General features: G+C 36.5%; 1 protein-coding gene across 1 annotated transcript in view; it reads left to right on the top strand.

Moving 5' to 3' along the window:
- LOC149787308 (methionine--tRNA ligase, cytoplasmic-like) overlaps positions 1–20,960 on the top strand; it is an 86,519-nt gene extending 65,559 nt beyond the window's left edge. Inside the window, exons 20-24 of the mRNA XM_089977842.1 lie at positions 131–235; positions 7,474–7,657; positions 8,804–8,908; positions 9,426–9,518; positions 15,963–20,960. Of these exons, the coding sequence (XP_089833968.1) occupies positions 131–235; positions 7,474–7,657; positions 8,804–8,908; positions 9,426–9,518; positions 15,963–16,130 (655 nt within the window). The 3' untranslated portion in view covers positions 16,131–20,960. The remainder of the gene's footprint in view (positions 1–130; positions 236–7,473; positions 7,658–8,803; positions 8,909–9,425; positions 9,519–15,962) is intronic.
- Positions 20,961–26,703: the final 5,743 nt, after the last annotated feature.

The raw sequence follows: 26,703 nt of genomic DNA, 5'->3' as shown, positions 1-26,703 counted from the left end.
ACATGACTTTTAGGTGTATGTATAATGTTTACCCTGGCACTCCTTTGAATTGAGACATTGCGGTTTAAGGGGAGGAAAGAGAGAGAAAAACAAGGAAATAAAAGAAATTAATTTGCTACTCATTCTACAGGTTGAGGGACTCTTTACGGAACATCCTTAACATCTCAAGGCTTGGTAACCAGTACATGCAAGAATACAAGCCATGGGTGCTAATTAAAGGGAGTGAAGAAGACAGGTATGTAGGAATACAGGCAGTTGGTGCTGACTAAAGGGAGTGGAAAATACAGATATGTAGGAATACAAGCCATGCATGCTGATTTTTAAAGGGAGTGAAAAATACAGGTATGTAGGAATACAAGCCATGGGGACTGATTAAAGGGAGTGACAAATACAGGTATGTAGGAATACAAGCCATGGGTGCTGATTAAATGGAGTGAAGAATACAGGTATGTAGGAATACAAACTGGGGGTGGTGATTAAAGTGAGTGAAGGAGACAGTTTTGTAGGAAATCAAGCTATGGGTGCTGATTAAAGCCAGTCAGAAGGACAGGTATGTAGGAATACAAGCCATGGGTGCTGATTAAAGGGAGTGAGGAGGACATATTTAGGTTTAAATATCATCAAATGTTTCAGTGAATGCTGTAATGTTTTACTTTTGTCCATCCATGACCATCTGTCCATCCCCATGTCATCTTCAGCTTGGTAGATTTAAACAAACTGGCTATTTTATATCAAGTTGTCTGTATGATATCTAAAGATGTGTGGTATTATCAGTATACCATTTTACTGCAGTATATTTTTCTGGTTGTACATGCTGCGATACTTTCTCACTGCAACAGTACTTTGGTGTTTTCTGTCTGTAAGGTATGTACAGAAATTTTTGGGTGAAATTAACAACATTATTCTTTTTTAACAAAACATTATCATTTTTCAAAAATTCATTTTATATATTACAAATATAATTTTATTCATGATGCTTTGATTGACCTGTGTCACATATGCCAATGTGGTGGCCAAATCAGATCGTGCGAATGGTTATAGGATCAAATCCAATGTTTCTTTAAATTTTGGATTAAAACTAAAAAATATAGATGTCAGTTGTTAGTTATTTTCTAGCATATGGTAGTGTGTTAAGGACATGTATTCCTTTGTAAGACTGCAAATCATCCGAAGATTTTCAGGAGAGAAGTTGCATTCTGTTTGTATCATACATAATTTATCAAGACCTCTATATATTTTCTCGTTTATTGATTCCATGAATTTTATGTGTACTGGCAATCTCAGATAAATATCTTGCAGGGGTGTTGGCATCTGACTCAAAGTTTCACTGCCTATCATATCAAAAATATAGCTTTGATGTGAGCAATTCCAGTTTGCATCAGCAAGCTGTCTAATGCCATCACAGTGTCTTTGACAGGGTTTCAGCTATAGTGCCTTCTTAATCGAATCACTTTAAGTACACATTTTAGATTATGCCTTATGCAACAATTAACATACACATAAACAATTCATCTGCTATGAGGTACTGATCATTTAATTGGGCAGGGCTATAATTTTCTTTTGAGCTGAGATATATTATTTGCTTTTATTTTTATTATTTTCTTCCAATAATATAATGGATATGATATGGTGTTATTTTGCTATATATGAGAGCAAGATGGTTTTCCAGCTATTGACAGGTGGAATTTTCTCTTAAATAATATCAGGCCCCTGTCCCAGAACATTAAATTGTTGGTCCCTAATATAATTGTTGTGTACCATGGTACATATCACAGTACAGTCGAACCCACTTATCTCGACCTCGGTTAACTCGCCAACCCTATTAAGTCGACGTTTTTGAAGTGGAACCGCCAAATTCTCTCTTTGTCTTAGCATTTTCTCTTCGGTTATGTCGATTCTTTTATGTCGCTGAACCCTAATATCTCGAGCACAAAAGAGGGCCAAATTTGCCACTTAAAGTCGGTTATCTTGATCCCCATGACCAATCGCCGACAAAGATGTCGTTACTGATGGCGTGATCACCGATGAAGACATTGTATCAAATGTGCAGTCAGCACAGGCAAGCACATCTGCATGCGGCAATGACAAAGAAGATGAAGAAGATGCGGATGAAGATTTGGAACCAATTCCCTCAGCTGGTGAGGTGGTAGAAATGCTACAGAAAATTCGACGGTATGGTTCTTTTGTAGGAGATGAAACTGTTTTAGACAGCATAAATAATATTGAAGCATTTGTTTTCAAGCAGACTGTTAAAGGCAAAAAGCAACAAAGCATTTTAGACTTTGTAAAGAAACCATAGTAACCGCGTGTACGATACTTTTCAGAGCTGTGTCAGAGTGAAATGACTCGCGAATTTAATTTTGACACTGGTTAGCTTTTTGTAAAAACGAACTACACCCCGCACGTTTTTTGTGATTTTGTGAGCGATCTTTGTGTTTGCAATGTTGGAGAATATAATAAAGGTTTGTATCGAGAATCGACGGTGGTTTGTATTGTATACTGGTAAATCTCTGCTGTTAGTTGGTGCACATATGCCTTTTGTTGTTAGCAAACATGTATGTACATTTTTATAGCATGCCAATCGCTTCATCAAACAAATCGCGGCAACGCTGTTGTGTAAAAAAAACTCCAAAAACACGTGCATGTACATTCTCATTTATTAACGCACATCATGTACATAAAGAAATTTCAAGCACATGTTAATATATTGCTGCCATATTGGTTTTCGTTTATCTCGTTCATCGGCTATCTTGACACTTTTTGGCAAACCCCTAGGCTGGCGACATAACCGGGTTCAACTGTATGTTCATAAATACCATGGTACAAAATTTTTCATGGTACCCAGCTCCAGTAGTAACCATGTGCAAGAGAAAGATGATCTTTGACTCCTTCACACTGGTTCCCAGGGTTATCAACAGTGCTGGGGTCCAAAGGTCAGGTCACTGAGTGAAAGAAGAAAACTAAATGGTTTCTGCATAATAAATTGAGTTTTGCACTTTCTGAAGTTAGGCTTGCACTTTGGGAAAGGACCGTATTAAACTCAGAATAAAAATGTAAAAGGTTAGTACTACTGTCAATAAAAGAAAAAAAATGTTTTTTGCAAAATAACTTTACTTTTAGACCACATACCTTGAGCCAAGTTTATGGAGATCTAGCACTGAAGGTATTGAAGAAGCCTGTTTATTATGGGGTCGAAAGGTCATGGTAATCCTGACTTGTAACAAATTGGTTTTGCAGAATAACGTTTGTTGTAAAGTTTATTCCTTGATCAAACTTTGTGTATAGCTTGCACTTACAGTAATAAAGATACCTGCCAAGTCTGGAGTTTAATGGTCACAGGTCATGGGCAATGTTACACCAATAAGTAAATAATGGTCTCTGCACAATAAGTTCATTTCAAGGCAATGTACTTTCTCTCAAAGTTCAGGTCATTGAGACCAGCTGGTAAATTATTTCCCAAATTAACAATACCCTACTAGTCCCTGACCATTAAAAATGGATGGAGTATGTACTTTGCTACTTAAGGTTCTATTGTTAAGTTGTGTTTGAATGTCTTGCAGAATTAAAAAAATTTCCTTGTTTCCATCACATTGCTATGAGATTTTTGGTTGTCCATCATGTCCGATGATGAAGCTAGATGTGGCTATGCATGTGGCTCATGAGTCTGGATGTACACAGGATGTTACAGGATGGGCATGGGAAGTCTGTAGGCCTGATGGTCTCTGATGCTGCAGTGTGTTGTTTTTCTCTCGTGGCTGTGAGGCATTGGCGATGGTCATCCTCCACTAGTTCAATAGCCTTTGTGATGAGTGTGCACCAGGTAGATCAGTCCTTAGTTGAGGCTTCCAGCTTACTGGGTTTGATTCCATGATTCCACACCATTTCAGGTTATACTTAAGGTTGTTTTGGTACCTTTTTCAGGGGTGCCCTTGTTTCTGTTTTCCTTGCATAAGCTCACCTTAGAAGAACTGTCTTGATATTCTGGTCTCCTCCATCCAAATGACATGGCCAGACCATCGGGACTGGGCTTTCAGCAGCAGTGCCTCAGTGCTAGGACCACTGGCCCTGTTGTACCATCAAATGTGCATGATTGACCGTTGTGACCACATGCAGAATAGCTTGAGCTGCTTGTTGCTGTCCTTTATCATCAGTTTGATAAGTGGATGTCATGGAAACTTGCAGTATATACTCCAGGCTTAGATCAGGGAGGTGAGGATGACAGCTTTATAGATCTTGATCTTGTTGGGCATCCAAATGTCTTTTTGCTGCATGACTCAGTCTTCCTCCTACTAAAGGGCTTGGCTTGCTTTCCAGATCTTGGCTCTAATTTCATTGTCCAGCAACCTGTCCGAAGATATTGTGCTTTCCAGGTATGTAAAGCTCTCCACGTTCTTCAACTCTCTCCCCTCAATCTTGATGGTGGGTTGTGGTGGATTTGTATAAGAAGCTGGCAGAAAGAGTGCCTCTGTTTTATCCAGGTCTAGTGTCAGATCAAACAGCCTGGATGCCTTGTAGAACTTATTCACAATGGTCTGTAGGTGGTTTTCCTTGTATGCCATAAGTGCACATTCATCAGCAAACAGAGCTTTGAGAACTAGTCTTTCCAGTGTCTTTGTTCTTGCATAGAGTCAGCACAAGTCAAACAGGGATTTATCATGGCAATACTTGATGTAGATGTAACAAGATAACCGGGTTGGATTTCGGATTTATGACAGAATACTTTTGATGGTGATACAAATACAATGTTTAATGATGAATGACTCAAATGAGAAAAGAATTCTGATTAATATGTGCGTGTATAAGATCCAAATATTTGACAAATTTACATAAAGAACACAAACCTAATAATGCAACAAAAGAAAATACAAATAAACTACCTTACACAGTACAAGGACAAGGGTGAATCATTCACTAATTTCACATGATGAAAAAAGTGATGCGTTTTACTCAAATATAAAAATGAATTCACTCAAATAGTGAAAAACGAGGTCTTTTACTCAAATGGTAAAATGATTAAAACAGAGGGAAAAAGATACAAAATATCTTTACAATCCCAAAACACTAGGTAATACAAACCCCAAAATTAGCCCATGGCTACAAGATTACATGTATGGAGTTACACACTCCATCACCAGCACACTTGGCAACCAGTCACACTGGTCAATCAGTCAGTATTCCAGGTAGTCACCAGCCACCAATCAGTTCCCTGGTCAATCAAGCAATCTGTGCCCACCCACCGATCAGTCGGCAATGCCCGATCACCATGCTACTCGACTTGCAACACTGTTCACTCAGCTCTATGGCTGCTATGGTTCAGCTTTACAGCTGCTATGGTCAACTTCTATGGTTAGCTCTACAGCTGGTACCACATAGACTCTGATCAGCTGAAAATACATCTGACACTGTGTACTATGCATGACATGGGTATATACGATAAAACGTAATGACGTTATATACGGTAAGCTATACAGATTACATTATCGGTACAATAATTATAAAACAATAAACAGGTTCAGAAATGAACCTATCTGTGCTCAATTAGTATCCTTCAGTACTAAACGTATCTTAAAAATGCAACTTTATATTGCTAATATCTCTTGCTAAGTCACAAACAAGAATAGAAAATATTTGTATTTTGCTACATAAGCCGAAGCTACATAGAAAATATACAAAAATAAATGTGGTAGTACAATAAAACACAAGAAATTAATAAATAACTCACATACCTCTACAGCTGAAGATGTGCAAGTCCTGAAGTATATCACTCACTGACAAGACGTTCCATAATGTGAAGATTTTAGTCTTGCAGTGAGGCATTTATACACAGATGATGCAGCCATACATCGTCTGTGCACTGGAAGTATTCAGTTTTTCCCATCAAAAGCACTTCATATGTGCGGCATAGCATGAACCAAACTCACTGTTTCAAAATATTGTTCAATATACATAAATCACAATCGGGTATCATTGTACACAAAAAAACAAAACCAGAATACAAGTATTTAATAAATAAAGGGATTTATACAATTCCGTGACAGTAGACTCCAATGTCTAGGTCCTTCACTGCATGGACTTGGGTGAAGAAGGGGTTGAACAGCACAGGCACAAGCACACAGCCTTTCTTCACTCACAAGATGCCAAAGTGCTCTGAGTACTCCCCATTGGCCAATACCTCTCCTTTTATGTCGTCATGGAACAACAGGATAAGGGTGGTGAACTTTCTGGGGCTGCCAAGTTTTCCAGGCATGAACCATGGTTCCATGCATTTCTCTTGTATCACCCTCACACTGTTTACAGAGTTGACTGCCTTGGTGAGGTCGATGTATGTAGATTCATTTGCTGTTCCATGCATTTCTCCTCTATTTGCCTCACACTGACGTTCAGGTAACAGTTCTTCTGAAATGATTGCAACAAGTCTTTTTCAGGATGATGTGGGCAGGAACCTTTGCTGCATTGGAGAGATTCCTCTATAGATGTAGCAATCAGTTCTTGCACCTTTATTCTTTTACCGTGAGATGATGATGTCATCTTGTAGATCTGCTGGCATCTCCTTCTTGTACCAATTGCTGGTGAGAATGTCATGGAAAGCTGCAAATGCTTCTTTGCCAAGAGCCTTGAATATCTCTGTAGGATTCCATCTTTACCTGGTTCTCTGTCACAGTTCAACTGTTCAGTGGCCTTCCACACCTTCTCCTCAGATGGTGACAACTCCAACTCTTCACATACTGGTCTTTGATTGATTGTTAGTGTTTTGCTCTATCGACAGTGGTTTGGTGATTGAGGAGCTGACTAAAATGTTCCTTCCATCTTGCTTTTATCCCTTCTATGTCTTTGATGGTTGTTGTGCCATCTTCGGAGAGTAGAGGGGTGGATCCTGATCTGGAAAGGTCATAAATAGCTTTAATGGCACTAAAGAACATTTTAGAGTTCTTCATATCAGCATATTGTTGGATTTCCTCAGCCTTGTTTTCCCGCTATTGATATGCATTTTTTGGAGTTCCCATCGAGCCCTTGCGAGCAGGTACTTGAATTTATCTCTCTTGGAGATGGAGTTTTGGTCTTTCTGCCACTCAGAAAATGCCTTGTTCTTGTCTTCATTCAGTATCTTGATGTCCTCATCATACTCATCAGATCAGTCCTTGTGGTCTCTTGTCCTATGTCCTTGGACTTGAACTGGGTCCACTTTTTCAGTTGGACCTCCATTACTGTGTGATGCTTCATTAAAAAAGCAATAGACCAGTGAAATTAACTTTCTTTAAACAAAAGGGATAGTATAAGAACAATATACTAAGGGAATGAATACTGGTATATAAATTTCAATTAGATATTGGTTTGATTGAGCCCTTTATCATATCCCCAAAATTGACAAATCAGACTTAGTTGTAAATTGGATCCATTGTATATTTATTTTATGTTTTGTAAGTGCCATTCCAGGAAAGATGACACTGCAACTCTCCTTAACTCTATATGCAGGCATAAAGCAGGCACAGTGTGCAGCTTATGTGCCAACATTGGATGTCTTCTGTCAGTGCTGCTTCAACCATACATGCCAGATGTTAGCAGAACCATACAGGAACAGCTGAATGCACCAAAGGAATGTTATTTCATCTACAAAGACTTTGTCTGCCAGTTGCTTCCAGGGCACAAGATGGGAAAGGTAAGAGTTATTGTTATATACCTTATATGCTCACTGATAAGTTCAATCCAATTGCGAACTACACAGACCAAATCTGCCATTTCATAGTGCACTGGCAGACTTGGGTCTGTGCAGTTTGCTAGGAGTACTCAGTAGAACAAACAGTATAGACCCTGATCTGATGTTGCTTAAGGCTGTGGCAGATCAGGATCTATGTTGCTTGCAGTTCAACTCAACTTTCAAGCCAGTATGTACAGTACCCTTTTTGAGATGTGTTGTATGAGATGATCCACTATATTTTCATTGGAACTTATTAAGCACTCTAGTTACAAGCCGAGTTACACTACAAATGACAATATGTACTGGCAGATCAGGGTCAGTGTTGTTTTTTTTCTACTGATTACTCCTTAGAAAATGCATAGACCCAGATCTTCCAGCACATTATGCAACTGCAGATCTGGGACTGTGCAGTTGGACTTGTGCATGAATAAATATAGTAAGCATTTACACAGGGCCTAATCTGTCATGATCTAACAATTAAAAAAGATTGTCATGGAGTTAATTTATGCATAATATATTTGTATAAATTAAAATTTTTTCTTCAAAAACGTAATGCTTGTTGATTTTGATAGAAAGAAACAATTTTGATCCAGTTTCATATTTAAGAAATTGTTGGTATAAATAAATTACGGTGTTTATATTGTTGGATATTTTGATCTTACACCAAGTACATGGCTCTTGAAAGCTGACTTTCCTGTTATACTTCTCTTCATCATCATGGAAACAGTCTGAACACAAAAGCTAACTTTGACCTAAAACAAGAAAATTAAAAATCTTACTTGGGGTCTCTAAGTATCATTAAAGTCAGGATAGAGGAATCTAGATATGAAAAATGTACAAATTCTGGAATTAAATTTGAATTCCGTTTTGTTTTCAGAGACCTGTACAAGAAGAATGGTTTTCAGTTGGACATAGAATCAGAACAAGCATGTGACCCTGATGACATGAACATTATGGGTACTTGATGTACATTGTGATATTGTAGAATAAAAGTCATTCATGTCCAGTGTCCCACACTTAACAGTGGTGTGAGCCATTTTTAATAGTCTGCATTCACCAATTACTTTATTTTTATCCACAGATTTCATAAATATCATTCTTTTCCAGCCTTTCCCCCTGTTCCAAAAGATTGAACCTGCAACAATAGAGGAATTAAAAAAGAAATTTTCTGGACAGCCAGGCCCTGCACCTCCCAAAGCTGCAGCTAGTAAGGTATGACATATAGAGCTTATTTGATATTGTATGGGATCCCAATAAATATGAAATGATTGTAAATGGAAATTTACGACATTGTTAGTTTCTTGCCTTATGGTAACTGTCTGCAACAGGTCTTCATACCTTGCAGGGAGGAAACAGTCTCTTTCTCTCTCAGTTCAGTTTTTCACAAATTAATTCTCTTAATTTTCTGGTGATATTTTGAACCAAATGTTTATACACTGCCAATGTTTTAATGTTTTCATAATAAGGTGTATGTTGAATCACATACTCTCTCTCATGAGAGGCCTCACAAACCAACCCAGAAGTATTCTGGAAGCTATTCTACATTAAAACAGGTTTTTTCTTTAAAGGGAATTATGTATCAGCTAAACTTGTCCAACTTTTCAATTCTTTTCTCAGTCCTTTCTTTCCACTGCTGTTGCTGTTGGGAAGATGCATCAAGATACATGAGTGTATAGTATTTTTTCTTTCTTCATGACCACACAAGTGTATTGTATTGTTTTGTGTTTAGAAATCCCAAGGGAAGACTACAGAGACTGTTGGCCCAGCTAGTGCCGCAAGTCCTGAGGAGATTGAAAAACTCGAAGCAGAAGTCACAGAACAGGTGAGTTATTCCTAGATGTAGGCAAGTTTGTGAAAACTAAGCACTTTGACTTGTATTTCACGGTTCGGTAATTTGGACTTAGATTTGCATTGAACTCAGTTCTTAGTTAGGATCTGAATTTAGGTCATTTTCTGAGACTGTTACTCATAGAGTCACATAAATTGATATTTACATGTGTCAGTTTGTGCCTTTAAGTAATTAAAAATTCTAAAAAGATGTTACCAGATAAATTTACTGTATTTATGTTGTGCAGTCTGATCATGCCACTTTTGGCAGTTTACATGCCCATATTCTACAGTAGTGAATTCCAAATTTGTTATTCATTTGATTACAGTGCTTAGCCTTTTACCTGTTTGACATGCTTTTTGGATTCTAAATGGTAAACAAGCCTTTTGCCCTAAAATATTAAACATTTATAATTGCTAGGTCTTTCAAAACCTCTTAAAGACTGATCTAAAACAATCCATGCATAGTAAATTATACTACATGAGAACTTAGTGCTGGGGACCCTTAAATGCTCAATTTTGTAGCAGCATATAATAAACATGAAAATGGGAACCCCAACATATTTTGCTTATTTTAAATTATGTTACACAGACTTTTTATATGACAAAATTGGACAGAATCTATAATGCTTTATTATTTGGGTTAGGTGGCAGCGTCTTCCTTAATATGCACAGAATGTCAAATATAGCATTCTGTACCAACAAACTTGAAAAAAGATACTAAAACTATAATTTAAAACTCACTTAATTCTGTTGTTTCTTGTGTAGCTGATATTGACCTATACAACATTTCCACAAATAAAAATTGGCATAAAGACTTTACATTGTTGAATGTTGTTAAATTGCTGTATAGAGAAATTTATAAAAGTTGGTAGCATGGTTGTCAATAGGGTAACCATGCACAGAAGGCATAGGTGTCAACCCCTTGAGATGAAAACCTGTACGCCAGACCAATACAAACCTTAGAAAGACCAAAAAACCTTAAACAAAACAATTTATTCATTCATTTAATAAGATCAACAGTTTTAAAACAACAAATGCTATACACAAAGTATTTTTACACATATTTACATAATTATTTCCATTTCTGAAACTTTATTTCATTCTTTTTACTTATAACACTATCATCCTCCTGCTTTGGCTGAGCAAAGAAGCTTTTGATGGATGCTCCCTTCTTCATTTCAAAATTTCTTTCATGCAGTTTTGACCTGAAGTGTTCCTCCAGATCATATTTGCTCGACGCCACCATTTGAATGTCTTTACTGCATATTTTACAAAAAGCATGTGTGTTTGACCACTTTGGTGGCCTAGTGATTAGAGCATCTGCCTCAGAAGCAGGATGTCATGGGTTCGAAACCCGACTCAGTCATACCAAAGACTTAACAAAAATGGTACTAACAGCTGCCTCACTAGGCACCTGGCATTATGAGGTTAGTGTTTGGACTGGTAGGTCTGGTGTCAGGATAATGTGATTGGGTGGAACATCATGCTACATGTCTGCATTATGTATCTGACAAACTTAACTCAAAACTATAACAGCACAATAAAATGCCAGTGCTAAACTCGGTAGAGTATTTATTTTTAATTAGTATATTGTTACAAATTTTAATTAGTCGACTTTATCTCCACACAGAAAAGTCGTACAAATTACGGTTACACCAACATGATTGTCACACTATGTAAAGTATGAAAATTGATGCAAACTTTATGCATTTGATAGTAACAAGTATAAATAAAAAAATAATAATGTATAAAATAAGAAAACATGCTTACTACACAGGTAGTTAATCAATATTAGAAATCGAGTGTCAAATTTTAGAGTGATAAATGACAACAACTTCACACACAGGAGTTGAGCCATGAATGAAACTCGTTTATTATCAAAGGAAAAGTGCAGTTTTGAGTATGATTTGATTGGTTGTTTCGGGCCACCCTAGTCTCACTGAATTCTTGTTCTAAAAAAAACATTATGCCCAGAGTCCTGGATGCACACAAAACGAGAACAAAAAAAGTACAAATTACGGGTAAACCATACAAGTTGACATCTATGAGAAGGGATTTTATACAGTCATTGACTTTTGGTGTGGTCTGTCTTTTTATAGACTTTAGGTGAGGTTGATAATGGATTTAGGTCCATAAAACCACATATTGACCCCCTCAAAAGTCCATTTTATATTAAAGAAGGCTTTCCACAGAAAAAAATAGACTGAAGGAGAATCCTTTCCAACAAAAGTCCATTTTCTACAGAATTTTCCCAATATAATAAAGTTAGAGATGAGTCTGTCATCTAAAGCCATCCTAGAAAATAAAAACAACAAACAAACTTAGTTAATTAGTTTTAAACATTTTTTATCTACTTCATGCAATGTTTGAAATTTTTATGGTATTGACATCAGATTGGTATGTATGTTAAAGTACGACTGCTCTGGTGTCTAGTGGTTAGAGCGTCCGCCTCTTGGGTTTGATCCCCAGCCAAGTCATACCAAAGATTTAAAAAAAATGATACTAACAGCTGCCACACTTGGTGCTCAGCATTAAGAGGTTAGTGTTAGGACTGGTTGGCCAGGTGTCAGGATAATGTGACAGGGTGGGACATCATGCTACATGTGTGTGGCATGATGCCCCAGTGCTAGACATCACTATAAACTGTCACTCTACATACATCGTAGCGATATGACTGAAAAATTGCTAAAGCTACGTTAAAAATTCAAATCACACACACACACACACAGACATCAAATTCTGAAGTTTAAGGCATGTTGGCACCACCACAGACCTGCCAACTCTTATGATTTGGCCGTAAGTCTTATGAAAATTACCTTTAAAATATGAACTTAAGGCATAAAAGCTAAAACTATGAAAAAATGATCATTGCAAAAAAATATGGAAAATTTGTTCATCCATGTTTGATTTTGATCCGGGTTTCATATTAAAAGTAGTGAAATTGGTCAATAACCAGACTAGCTTTACAGCAGTACATCAGACGCTTTAAACTTCATGTGAAGCGTCTGCTTGATCAAACTGTTGATCATAGAATTTTATTAAAATGGCATCCAGCAAGCGATGCATGTTTAAGATGAAAGGGAAAGTAAGCCTCTTGAAAAGTGTTAATAATCAACACAGGAAAAATAAAAAGGAATAGTCAGATTCTTGTGAATAAAGCTTGAAGGGACACAATTATGTTTATTGTACATCACGTGCCAATTTGATGGTGAGAAATATGATTGCCATCATCATGTAAAATGGAAAAAGAATTTCCAGAAAATACATCAAGTTGAGAGACAGCAACAAGCCATTGAGCTGCATATTGTTTTGAACTAAACTTTGTGTACTGTACCAGTGGTAAATAAAGTCTATGCATACTTTACAAACTTTTAAGTTGAACATAATGTTTATCATCGCAGCACGTTCTGAATACTGAACTTTTAATTGTGTCTTCCAGCTTTACAATAGCAGTTTATGATATTTTGTTACACCTTACTGAAAACTGGTCAAACTTATGGAAAAAAATCAACTGCCTTACTGAAACGGACTCGTCAGGTTGGCAGGTCTGCCACCATTCCTTATTAGTATGGTGTAACCCTTGTATAAGGAAGACATTTTGAAATAATAAAAAATAGAGTGTTTACTTCAGACACATACAACCAGATATCTGCGTGATGCACAAATATCACAGTACCACATGATTGTTGATGTCCATTTTAATTTTTTTGGACTGGAATTACCTTTTTTATCCATGAAAACCAAACGTAATTATCTCTTTAATCTGTGAGAAGAGTTGCTATCTTGTGAAATTTTCTCTAATTGGTGTTTTCAACATAAATCTTTTCCAGAATGTGACTAACTTCCCTCACTATCATAATTTCAAAATCTACTGAATTACCATCGGCATCTACTTTTTTAATATTTTTACTTCTACCTTTGTCACTCTGTTCATGTTTTCAGACTGTTTCCATTTTTTTAATAAAAATATCATCTTTTTCATTCACAACTTGCCTGATGAGATACTTTTCATGCCACAGTTGTTTGTGTACTTGAGCGTCTAGCCATATCTAAATTACAATCACACTTGATGGATACAAGTTTCTGCTGACTTGGGTCAGAACATTGTTCTGTTGGTAGTAATTGGGTCATAATTTAACTATTACAAGATTGACTCTTCTTACTTACATATTATTAATCTTGACTTCCTCCTGTGAAGTCAGGAATTTGGTCTAAGGTCAGTTTTTAATTATTATTTAACTAAACTTAATATGTGCAGTCCTATCAAGAAGATATGAAAAGGAGATAAAATGGTTTTATACGACCCTAAATACCCTTGAAATGGAGGGGTTGCCTTGAAAACTCCTTGAATTTATTGAAAAACTGAATTTTTCACAAAACTAGTTGAATTTATGTGAGGGTATATTAAGTGTTAAACTGAATAAAATATATCACTTTTTAAAGTTACAATTGTATAGTTTCCAAATCTAACAAATAAATAAAATTTTATTAAACTGTGTGGCTCAAATGACACAATACATTGTTGTTGTTGTGGGCTTTAACACCATTTTTCAGCACAAGATAGGCTGTACATGAACCCTGGAAAATCCTAGGAAGAAGCTACTGACAGGCTTTCTCACATACCCATGTTAGCCAAGCCTGAGACTCGAACCCACACAGACAGAGGTGAGATGGCATTGATCTGGAACGGTGAGCACTTTAGACCACTCAGCCACTTGGGGCCCCCGACAGTACATGACAAGTTATCAGATATAGTAGTCCTTGTGCACTTGAGGTGTGCTGATTATCTTGGCTTTTTTTTTTCCTTCATCTTCTGAACCTATTATTGCAGTAGTAATGAAACAAAAAGTAGATAAAGTTCAATTTCCATATTAAAAAATACTCCTTGAAAACTTTTGGTAGTCCTTGAAAACTCATTGAAAAGTATTTGGAAAGAAAATGTCATTACTGTTTGCATTAAAAAGCATAGAAATTAGTGTTGGCACACCAACGAAGTTGCTCTGGTTTTTTATCATCCATACCCTTTCACAAGTACTGGGATATTGTTATGTAGACCTTTCATACATAGAAGCGTGTGTGTGTCTATATATATATATCTGTGCCTTGTCAAGCTAGAAACTTGAAACTCTGGCCAATGATAATCAAGTAGTCATAGATATAGTATGGCCTACTTTAAAGATATTGATCACAGTCTTGGAAATTAGACTACAGGGGAGGTAAACTGCATAGGTCATGTCTTGGAAAGTATAGATTCCCCACCTCTAACCAGATATATTTATATATAGTTACAGGGCATAAAAGGCCAGGGTGAATAATGGTGCATGAACACAATAAAAGTGCAACCAGCAAGAGCCCATGGGATATCTTACCTCCCACTCCCAGTACTTGGCACTGTGTCACATCTTTGAAAACATTTTCGATACCCACTCCAAAACATAAACATAGTTGCAACATATGAAAGGTGAATTCATAGGTGTGCCCAACATATGCCAAGCGCATCATATGCCACTCTAGGTAAATTGTCCCTGGGCACAAGGTGAAAACTATTGAGATATTTGTTGTTGTTGTTATTGTTATAGGGTTTAACGCCATTTTTCAGCACATGATAGGCTATACATGGCGGCCAGTATTAATGGTGGAGGAAGAACCAGGGAAAACCCCGGAAAGAACCACCGACCCACGAGAAGCTACCGGCAAGCTTTCTCACATATCCACATTGGCCAAGCCTGAGATTCGAACCTACGCAGACATAGGTGAGATGGCAGTGATCCGTGATGGAAAGCACTTTAGACCACTCGGCCACTCGAGGCCCCTCGAGATATATGTACATGAATACTTTAATTTATGTGTGTGACCACTGTTTGCTCCCCTTAAGGTGCTGAAACATCAATACAACTACCTTTAGCTTGATTATAGTTGTTCAATATGCCTCCTTTGTAATGCTTACATACTGTTTGTCCTTGCATGTAAGTCAAGTCAAACTGCAAACAACAAAGAGCCTGATCTGCCATAGCATAATGCATCCTGCAGGTCAGGGTCTATTTGTTTGTTCTACTGACTACTCCTAACAAACTGCAAAAACCCAGATCTGTTTGTGCATTATGCAATGGCAAATCTGGGTCCGTGCACTTTGCAGTTGGACTTGTCTTATAAGTGTGATATATGGTTTGTATTACAACAATTTTAACACAACAGTGTTTCAAGGGACAAGAATGACCATGCCTCAGACAGTGATAAACTGAACAAACATAAGTCACAGACAAATGAAATATAGGTCACTGTAACCCAATTCACTGTGAGGGGACTTTATTAATACATTTTCATGCTCAAACTGATTGGTCAATCTTTGGAATTAATCCGATCAGATTTCAGATTTCCTAGCTTAGTCTATGCAGTTTATGCATGAGGATGTTTTCATTTTCTGATCTCTTTTCAGGGTAATAAGGTGAGGGAGTTGAAGACCAACAAAGCAGATAAATCAGTTATTAATGTTGAAGTTGCTAAGCTTCTGGAATTAAAGAAAAAGCTAAGCCTGACACAGGGGCCAAACCCAAAGGAAGCTACCAAAGAAACGGAAGGAAAGAAAAAAGGAAAGAAAATATAGACTGGCAGTGAGCAAAATGGAATTGAAAAGTAGGTCCTGGATAGCAACCATCTTGTTTAGTCTGGTTGTCAGCTTATGATTTACTATTTTTTAATAAACAGGCATAGCCTGAAAAAAGAACCATTATATCATGTTTCAGAATGTTATGTGATTATTTTTATATGATATTTGATTAGTCAAAATTGGTATGAGAAACAAAATCAGGATGGGATTATAGTATCAAATTTGATATATTCAGGGTTTTAGACATTTAAATCCTAAGTTAGTGAACTTTTGGTAACTTTAAGTGTTTGCAAGTGAAATAAAGGTTGTACTACAAGAACATCAGTCCACATTTTCTCTTGTATCATTTCATCTCCTTGCATGAATATAGTATGAACACCTATCAAAAGGATGGTCAACATAACTTCATTCAAAACTTTCTCAGAGAGTAGAATATAGAAATGTTATATACATTATATCACATGGTAGAATATAGAAATGTTATATACATTATATCACATGGTAGAATATAGAAATGTTATATACATTATATCACATGGTAGTACCATCTGTAATAGCTTATAAGTCGAGTCCAAACTGGAAACAACACAGACCCTGGTCTGCCGCCAAATAAGGTACCAGCAGATCAGGGTCTGTGTTGTTTGTTCTACTGTTTACTCCAAATAAACTGCTCTGACCCAGATATGCTGGCACTTTGGACTCAACTGATAAGCAAGTATATACAGTAACTTGTTTATTTTTTTCAAATTATTTAATTTAAATATACAATGCTGTTGGGCATTTCTGCGTACCTAAGGTTTCTGTCACCAGTATGGAAGTAAACTGCATGCCAAAAACGCCTGATTGATGAAAATAAAATATTGCAATGCTTACCAATTGAAAAGAGGCAATTGTCACTAGAATATTCTGTTCAAGATAATATTAATTTTGGATGCACAGGATACCACCCCCAAGTTTTTATGACTCGCAATATGTCGCCTATTCTGCACACAGCTGTGAAAAGATGTAATGTTAATCCATCAAGTTATAGAAATTAAATACATTACTTTGGACTGTTTCTGTCAGCAGTTCAGTTGAGTAATTCGGTCAGGTTTATAGCTAGTTTTACAAAACGCAGTGTAAAAGTGCAAATAAATGTCATGAAATATTAAGCAAACTAAATTGATCTTTTAAAAAAGTCAGTAGAGTTCAACATTTTAAAAAAAAGTTATTATATGGAAGAGAAACAACAATGAGTAGGATGTAATGTGATTACAACGTCTTGTTGATAGGGAAAAATTACTACAGAGTTTAGATACAGACTATATGCCGGGGAATTTCTTGAGAATTTATGTTCTAGCGGCAATTTGACACATTGGGTAGCAGACGATTTTGTACGTGTGGGACAACTTTTTGCAAAATTTGAAACTTGGATTAAACTGCAGTATTGTTTTAAGGTATACATTTTCATCTTTTTATATAATGTATTTATTTGCATGATTCTAATAGATACATAGTAAAGCAGATTTTCTGGGTTAACCGGTCAAGAAGGTCATAGATTGAGTCTTTATGTTGACATTTAGAAATCACATTTTCATATGCATTTCGAGTCAAATTGCGGAATATTTTTGTACACTTTATGGATATCACTTTCCTTAATTAAACTACGATCGTTCTTTCTTGATACAAAATGGATTTTTGAACAAATATAACACGTGATTCAGTGTTTACAGAGATGACATATAGATGCACAGAATTACTCGACACGCAGAATTACCCGACATGGTGGTACACATGAAATTTCTCTTTCTTTAGTAATCTTTAATGAACTGATGTAGAGTGTTGCACAGTAAAGATGTACCAAATTTATCACAGTTTGACCTTTTGTTATAATTACATATTCTTGGAAGTGATTTTATTTATCCTATAGTGCATCAAAGCTGAACAGAAAATGTTTTTGGTAGCATTGTAATTGAAATTTATCAACAGTAATTGTTATGGGTTTTTTAAATTGCTGAAATAAATAGTCCTGTTCAGCCATAACTCTTGAATCGCTCCATGAGATTTTTGCCAGATGAGGGTCTTAGGCTTTCCCAAAATGTGAAAATGTAATTTATTTGGCTGATGAGGGGAGATAATGATGAGGTGACCCTATGTTTTGCTTAAACAATGATTGCTGCCTTGGCTGATTGAGTCAGTTGAGTCATGCCTCCTGTGTCTGTTTAGAAAAAAGAACTCTAATTATAACCTTGCTCTCTTACAATAGACTTTTGGTTTGATTAATCATAGGCTAGGTTAGTTTTGAGAGCAAGAAATGCTTCAGTAGATTTGCTTGTAGCAAATTCAACCAAAGCATGTTGGTAACATTGATAAATAACATATTTGCCAAACCCTCATATTGCGGGGATCTCACTGAGCCTTTTTGAGACTGGTTGAACAAAACTACATAAGACCATGGAGGTTGCAATTATTGTTTTGTCTCCTATTGTGAATTTTGGATTGGAAAAAAGGGTGAAAAATAGGCAAGGATGCAATTAGCAATGTTTTCACTTTGTTTGTCATTTTTTTTCTCCAGTGTTTGGTGGCAACATTGTTTATAATGTAGAATTATGCAGTGTGCGGATTGAAACCTCATCTGTACTTGCTGTAGTAGCATACATAACATGGCTCAAATGTTAACAAAATAAATTAGAAATAAACAGGTATGGCTCCACTGTAGATAAAAAATATCTTTTCAATTTTGATTTTATATTTATTATTTTAAAAAATGGCTGTTACAGCATTAGAATATAATTGGATCATCTACACTTGCATACAAGACTTCATTAGTTTATTTCATGTGTATGTTTGGTTAATTTTGTTGTCAAGTTTTTCCCCCAAATTTGTAAGCAAAAAAAATTGAAAATGTATTAAAAAAAGTAAAAGATATGGATATTTAAGGATATATGGATGCACAGACATATAACAGCAAAAGAACTTTCCCTTTCTGCTATTTAGGTAGAGGCATATTAAAAAATCACTGAACTGCAAAGGGTTGTAATCAGGTATCAAACCTGGGACCAAAGAGATGCAATGCAAGTGTCTTTGTGCTTTGCTATTTAGACCCAATTTACCATGATAAGGACACAAGTATTACCTTATTTATGGAAGAATGGTGAATTTTTTAATGTCCTGAGTGAGAAACAAAAAAAAAACAGAAAAGAGATTTCACAATGAAAGGAATTGTACAGCGTTTGAAAACACTTTGTTACTAAATAAATAGGAAAATACAGATTTCTAAATTAAACTTAAAACCAACTTAAAAGAGTGATAAATGTTCATTTTGATTATGAACAAAACAATTTGTAAAATATTACTATATGTGTAAATTTCGTACCCAGATATGCAAGGCATTCCTAATTTGCTTGCTTGGACAGAAAGTTATCATTATAACTCTTTACATGCAAGACACCATGTTCTGTGAAACACTTCTTTACCTTTTATCTTTCAGCAAACATTTTGAGTGCAATATATGTAAGAATTTCCGGTTGAAAGTATTTCTAGGACGTTAATCAAATACAGTGTCCAGTGTGACACATAACCGTACATTGCATTGTATTTTTGCAGTAAAAATGGTTATACTGTATTTTTTTATTCCATTTTATGTTTATTTATAGAGTACTATTGAATGCTAGTGGAATTTTATTGATTTATGTATAACGTTGTCCATAGGGTAGGGCAAGTAAATTTAAACTAGAGGAATGATTACCAAATTACTCACGTAAATATGCCACCTTTTCTCCTGCATCACACGTCTTTCTCATGTAGATGAATATATAGTCAAAGCGCATAATGCATAACTCTTCTCAGAATGGTGCAAGTACAGTGATCTGTCAATATGCATTTCTTCAGATGGTGACCATAATATGTTCTTTTTGTCATTGCACTGTACTGAAATGCACAAGAGTAGTTATATTCAATATGTTTTTGTCATAACATTGTATTCAGCTGTTAGTTAAAAGGGGCAGTAACTCTAACAAAAATTGAAAGAGCAGAGTGATCTATATAGATATGCACATCTTCAAATGACAACCATATTATTTAAAACGTTTCATGGCAATCCACAAACTACAGTTGTGTTTACAAGTGCCTAATAGACGTTGTGATTACTTTATAAATGTATAAGAGATAATTCTATTGATTTCACTCTTCAGATTGATATTTTGTCAGATCATTATGTTGACCTTTGTTAATTCTTAATCTCTTTGCATACACTACTGTACAATTGTTTGGACATTTTTTTTGTCATCTGTGTTTACATGCAGCATTTCAGTGACCTTAACATTATTGCATTTTTCTTCTTTATAAACGTTATTTAAATTTAGCATAGATATTTTGAAAGATTTGCCATTCTTTTAATTTTCTTTGATCTTAAAAATTCATTGAATAATAAATCATTCAATAATAAATGAATATTTGCAAAAATCAGGCAATAGAAATATCATAAAGTTGCACTGAAAGAACTATAGGCATGAGAATGGTTCAGAGTCCAATTAACTTTACATTTGCTTTGAAATAAATGTAACAGTCGTCATTCTGAATTGTTATTATTATGCTGATGTCATGAAAAAAGGGACTTTTTATTCCTTGTTTTTTTTTTGTGTTTCATTCTTTTCCCTTGATGTAACTGTTGCGTTGAATGGAAGTGTTCATTTATGTGCACTTTTTGTCTCACCTGTAAATGTTAAGAGAAATGTTTCACCTTTCTGCCAGCATATTTTTTGTCAACAGTGTTTAAGGTGCGTTGTTAAATGTCAAATATCTTTTGCATCAGTAACTTGCTGCGTTCAAATAAAACTTTCAGATAAAGTTTGTACTTTTACTTGTCTGGAACTCCTGTCTCTAAGCGCTCACTAATCACACACACACAAAGCTCCTGTCTCTAACTGCTCACTAATCATACACTCACACACATAGAGCTCCTGTCTCTAACTGCTCACTAATCACACACACACACACACACACACACACACACACACACACACACACACAGCTCCTGTCTCTACTACATCAGCAGAATGCTGATGACATCAACTTTCTACAAAGATTTTGAAAGTCATTTGCCTTCTTCAGCAAAAACTGGGGTATATTACTGTATGTTTAATAACACCATTCAAAAGCAAGACATTGCACTGCATTGAATCCCCTTGTTTGAGATTCTTATAATTTTCTATATCTTCACTCCTATATTTACTCTGTCACTCTTAACTAGGATCAGTGGTAGGATTGGTGATGTGGACAACAGTATTAGAAGTTATACAGCTGTGTGCATTATCACCAACCCATACTCTTACATTTTGATTTCTATTTTAAGCTTAAGGGACCTAAACAAATTTTGAAATAGGATCATGTTCAACACATACTTGTTATGAGTGGGAATCCAACCATCACTTGGTCCAGCTTTCATGAATGTGCCAACTGGAAATTATTTTTGGGTGCTTAACCCATATGGTAGTGAAATAAGTGAAATTCATGTTTGAATTTCAGTATTCTACTGTTTAGGATTGATTGGTGAAAAATACTGTGAAAAATTAAAGGTGTAGGTAATACTTAAGCCTTGAAGATGGACTACCATAATCCAGGTCTTTTTGACAGATTTGTATTGTATCAACTTTTTTTGTCTGTTATGTCAGTCATTTATAGAGTACTAGTTTAATAGATTCCATGTTGGGGTTAGCACCGAGACAAGGAAATTCCAGTCATTGGGTTACATTATTTGTCTCCTGATGAGGCTCAGCTTTATGGGGAGACAAATAATGTAACCCTACAACTTGGATTTCCTTGTCTTGATACAAACACAGACATTATTTTTCCTACCTAATTTTTACCAATAAAATTAAAATAACCATGTAATTTTGCATTATAGTTAGCAGATTGAACACATTAATCAATTCCTATTATTGCCTCTTTATATAAAAGTCATCAAGTATTTTATGAAAATCAGAATAATTATCTAAGTGGAATCTAGCTATATATGGCACTCTGAGAAAGGAAGAAAATAAAAATCAAGAAAAATGTTATAATTGTTACATGTTTAAGTACTGCACAATGTGCATCTGGAACATTATGCTATTGTTTTTAAATAGCATGCATTAATACAAATATGTTAATGAGGGAAGTGGGGTGCCCTATTTAGCTGTGTGTCTGGAACATTGTTTTAATGAATATTCCAGTTTCCAGTCTCTGTTGATTTGCTATCCTTTAGTGGTTAGAGCATCTGCCTTGGATGCGGGAGGTTGTGGGTTCGATCCCCGATCGAGTCATACCAAAGACTTACAAAAATGGTACTAACAGCTGCCTTGCTTGGCGTTCAGCATTAAGAGGTTAGTGTAGGACTGGTCTGTCTGTTGTCAGGATAATGTGACTGGGTGGGACATCATGCTACATGTCTGCGACATGATGCCCCAGTGCTATACATCACTATAAACTGCCACACTGATGACATCATAGCGATATGACTGAAAAATTGTTAAAGCTATGTTAAAAGTCCAAATCACAACAACAACAACACAATACTGTTTTTTAATATCCTGGTCCTCTAGAGTATCAGAATGTTTACAGTGTTTAGCTTTGGGATGTTGTAAGATGTAATCTGCTGCATTTGTTTTACCTGGCATGTAAACTACTTTGAAATTGCATCCTTGTAATCGCAATTGCCAATTCTCTTTTGTTGCAGGGGTCATGATTTTGGTGAACAGCTTGTCACCACTGAGAATTACTGTAAGTTCCTCTATCTATAGTGTGATGTTTCTTTCACATAGTACCACTTCATTGAGCAAACACATATAAATGCAGATCCTAATTTCATCTGCTTTCTTGGGTTTGGTTGCTACAACAGTTTGAAAAACCAAGGGAGTTGGTCTATCTACATTCTTAGTAATATCTAGTTATTCAAGTCTTTGCAGCTCTTTATCAACTTTCTTTTGAATGTTTTATGGTATCCTTCGGTGGGGTTGTGTAATAGGGAATACAGTATCATCAGTGTGAAGGTTTGTCTTTTAATTTTCCAATTCCTTTGAAGATATCGGTGAACTTCTTGCACAGTTCTTCAGGCTTGTTATTCAGTGTAGCACAGACTTTTGGAATTAAGTGTAAGTGCATACATGTACTTCTTTCATAGCTCAGTAGACTTCCATTTTGGTTACGTCGTAAAATGGAGCAGTTGTGAGCTTAGCTTAAGTTTCAGTCTTGGCTTGGAATTTACCAGCTAAAAGTAATTTGGTCACTGATTCATAGGCAAATACGTTTGTATCTGTTTTCTGCCATTTCAACTCGTAGCTTCGCAAATGTATGTTCATCTATGACATTATTGTTTGATCCTATGTCAGTCAGTACCTCTATTCTTGCTTCGTCTATTTCTAGCATTGTTTGCAGCTGTTTTGGTTTTAAGGTATTTCCTTTGTCTTGAGTTTGAAGGCTAGTGGTGTATTCTTGGTCTGAGTTCTCAGATTGTACTTCATTTATCTTTTTGACTTTCTAGTTGATTAACTTTGTGTTCTGTCTTGAGTCAGGATCTACAAACTTTTGCAAAATGTTTTTTCTTCTTGCAGAAATTACATTGTCTCCATTTTGCTAGGCACTGTCCATCTTTACGTGGATACTTTTGAGCACAGTTTCTGCATGTTTGTTGTGTTTCTTGATGAGATTTGTAGATTTCCAATTCGTGGTTCTTCACTGATGCAAAATAGTTTGTCAGCTTTTCTATGGCAGTTGTGTAATAATCCCCTTTGTCTCGAAGGGTTTCAAAAATATCATGCACTAACTCTACAGCAGCACACGCCATCGTTTTGTGTTTTTTATGTTCATTCCAATCAGAAGTTCTTCAAGCCATTTTACCCACTTCCATCTTCAAGCCATTTTACCCACTTCCATTGGACATCAGCTGTGTTTTCATGGACTCCAAATGACTTGCAATTAGGCAAAATTTGAAGACGTTTGCTACAAGTGTACAACACAGTAGCAGGTCTATAATACTCCTCTATAAGTAGAATGACACAACTATCCTAATTCTACCCTTATCTGTATTTGTTATATCCTCATTGTCTTTATGATGTCTGAGTTTTGTAATGAGGGACAAAACCATGTTTCTACAGATACGTGTTTACTCCATGTCAGTAACATTATAAGGGGCCCACTTGTCAGACCTACGTGTAGCACCCTATATATCAGCCTTATCTCTAGTTTCTTGGTTGCCAATTCAGCAGAGGGAGAGTTTATATTATCATATAGCACTCCTTCTAGAACTCTACAAATGGTTTTTGCATATTGATTTAGTTCCAGACAGCATACCTTGACCAAAGTTTGTGTACACCTTGCACTGGGAGGATGGAAGAGGCTTTAATTTTGGGGTCAGAAGTCAATGCCAGTGTGACTTATTTTTGTGTATTTTCATTAATAATGCTTGCAGCAACAATAGTGTAACATAATGGCCATGCATATTTTACTAGCTATTCGTCTGCTTTTTCCGAGGTAATCTAATTTCACTGACTTTTACTAACAATTACAACAATTTATCAAGGACTTGCTTTGTAGGTAGGCAATACATATACCAATAAAGTATTTTTGTAATCTGCCATTTCACGACTGGTTGGTAAGAATGCATTCCAGAACATTTCATGTAATAAAGGCCAGATTACATTAGTAGGCAACTTAAGGTGTACTCAGTTAATTTTGTCACTGAATGTCACATGGTCAAGAGAATGTGTGTATCTGTGTCATTTGGATTTTTAACGTAGGTTTAACAGCTTTCCAGTCATATCGCTACGATGTCTGTGGTATGGCAGTTTGTAGTGATGTCTAGCACTGGATCATCATCCCGCAGACATGCAGAATCATGTCCCACCCAGTCACTTATTCTGACTCCAGATCGACCAGTCCTAACACTAACTTCTTAATGCTGAGCGCCAAGCGAGGCAGCTGCTAGTACCAGTTTGGTATGACTCGGCCAGGGTTCGAACCCGCGACCTTCTGCATCAGAGGCGGACGCTACAACCACTTAGGCCACCGGAGTGGTCTCATGTGATGAAGTAGGACAGTTTTTTGACAGTAGTAGTCACTTATCTCGTGTCACGGAATGTGCTACTATATTGTACATCCCAATTATTGTTCAGCAAGTAAACACAGAATCCGGTTGAGGAATTGCCAACACTGGTATTAATAACATCGAGCAAAAGATGGATTCTCAGGTTAGAAAATCAACAACACATGGCATGGTCACTGTTTAATTTCTTTGTCAAATACGTTACCTTCTTTCAGAATTCTTTCTCCACTAAATATACTGGCCGCCATGTATAGCCTATTTTGTACTAAAAAAATTGTTATACCCATAAAAAGCAATAGTACATTACAAGATCAGATTAACACCAGGAAATTACACTTCACAACCTCAAAATCCAGCAACCCCCACCCCTCCCCCCCCCAGCGGCCAAAACAATACATCATTCCATCTAAATAACATATAGGTAAAGGTAAGTAACTCTTTAAGATTAATACTCGGTGGTCGCCCGTATTCCAGCAATATAGCTAGCCATAGGGTTGCTTTTCATGATTCATACATTTCCCGGTGTCACATTCATTTTCACTGGTGTAATTGTATTGCACTGTTAAATGTCGGTTTATTAGCACTTCTGTTTGCATGAACCCTTTCCTTTTCTTCTCACTTTAATTACAAGTCTGTTTATTCAAGTGCTAATTCTTTAAAGTCGTTGAAGACACCCTCCTGACGTTACTGACCGGTACAAAATTTTCTTCCTCACACTAATGGGGCGTGTGTGTAATATGGGCAGAACGCTTTGGTCCAACGTCTTGAAAAAGCAATTAAGCGCCGCAATAAAGGGTACACTTTTAAATTTTCCGAATGCGACATATTAAACATTCATCCGAATTCGGAATCATTTACCTTTTTAACGGGGATATTGAATGCTGCCTCACCCCCACCCCCACGAAGATGCACAAAACTGCGTTAACAATGACGGTCACGTCAGATCCAGTCGAAGCCACGCCAAGAAGTTCCACTCAATATATATTGGAATCATTTTTAATACTCGTGCAACAGCAGGCGTCATCATCTAGAATATCGAAGAGTGCGTTGGACGAAACTAATACCAGTTTTATCCCAATCTGGTAGACTTCATGGCATAAATTCCTATCCGCCCATGCATGGATTCAGAAACGTTGAAGCCTGGCCTGCTGGATTACTGTCAGACTTTGCCAGCCGACCCATCCGGCAGTTATATATCACTAGTAATATCCCGTCCCGGCTTTCGATCAATCGGTATAGCCGTTCCGACAATCATCATACGGTTTCATTGGTCTTGAATTTGTTGTTGCTGACTGGCGAAGAGTACGTCGCTCAACAGTTCCCATAGTAGCGGTGTCCTATCCCCAACAGAGCAGTGGGGGGGGGGGGAGGGGGACTTGGATTTTTAACGTAGCCCTAACAATTTTTGAGTCATATCGCTACGATGTCTGCAGTGTGGCAGTTTAAAGTGATGTCTAGCACTGGGGCATCATGCCGCAGACATGTAGCATGTCCCACCCAGGCACATTATCC

Source organism: Sinohyriopsis cumingii, chromosome 12, assembly GCF_028554795.1.
Source record: "Sinohyriopsis cumingii isolate HCF-2022 chromosome 12, ASM2855479v2, whole genome shotgun sequence".
NCBI lineage: Eukaryota > Metazoa > Mollusca > Bivalvia > Unionida > Unionidae > Sinohyriopsis > Sinohyriopsis cumingii.
Note: the sequence above shows the minus strand (reverse complement) of the source record. Positions and strands in the feature narration are given on the sequence as shown.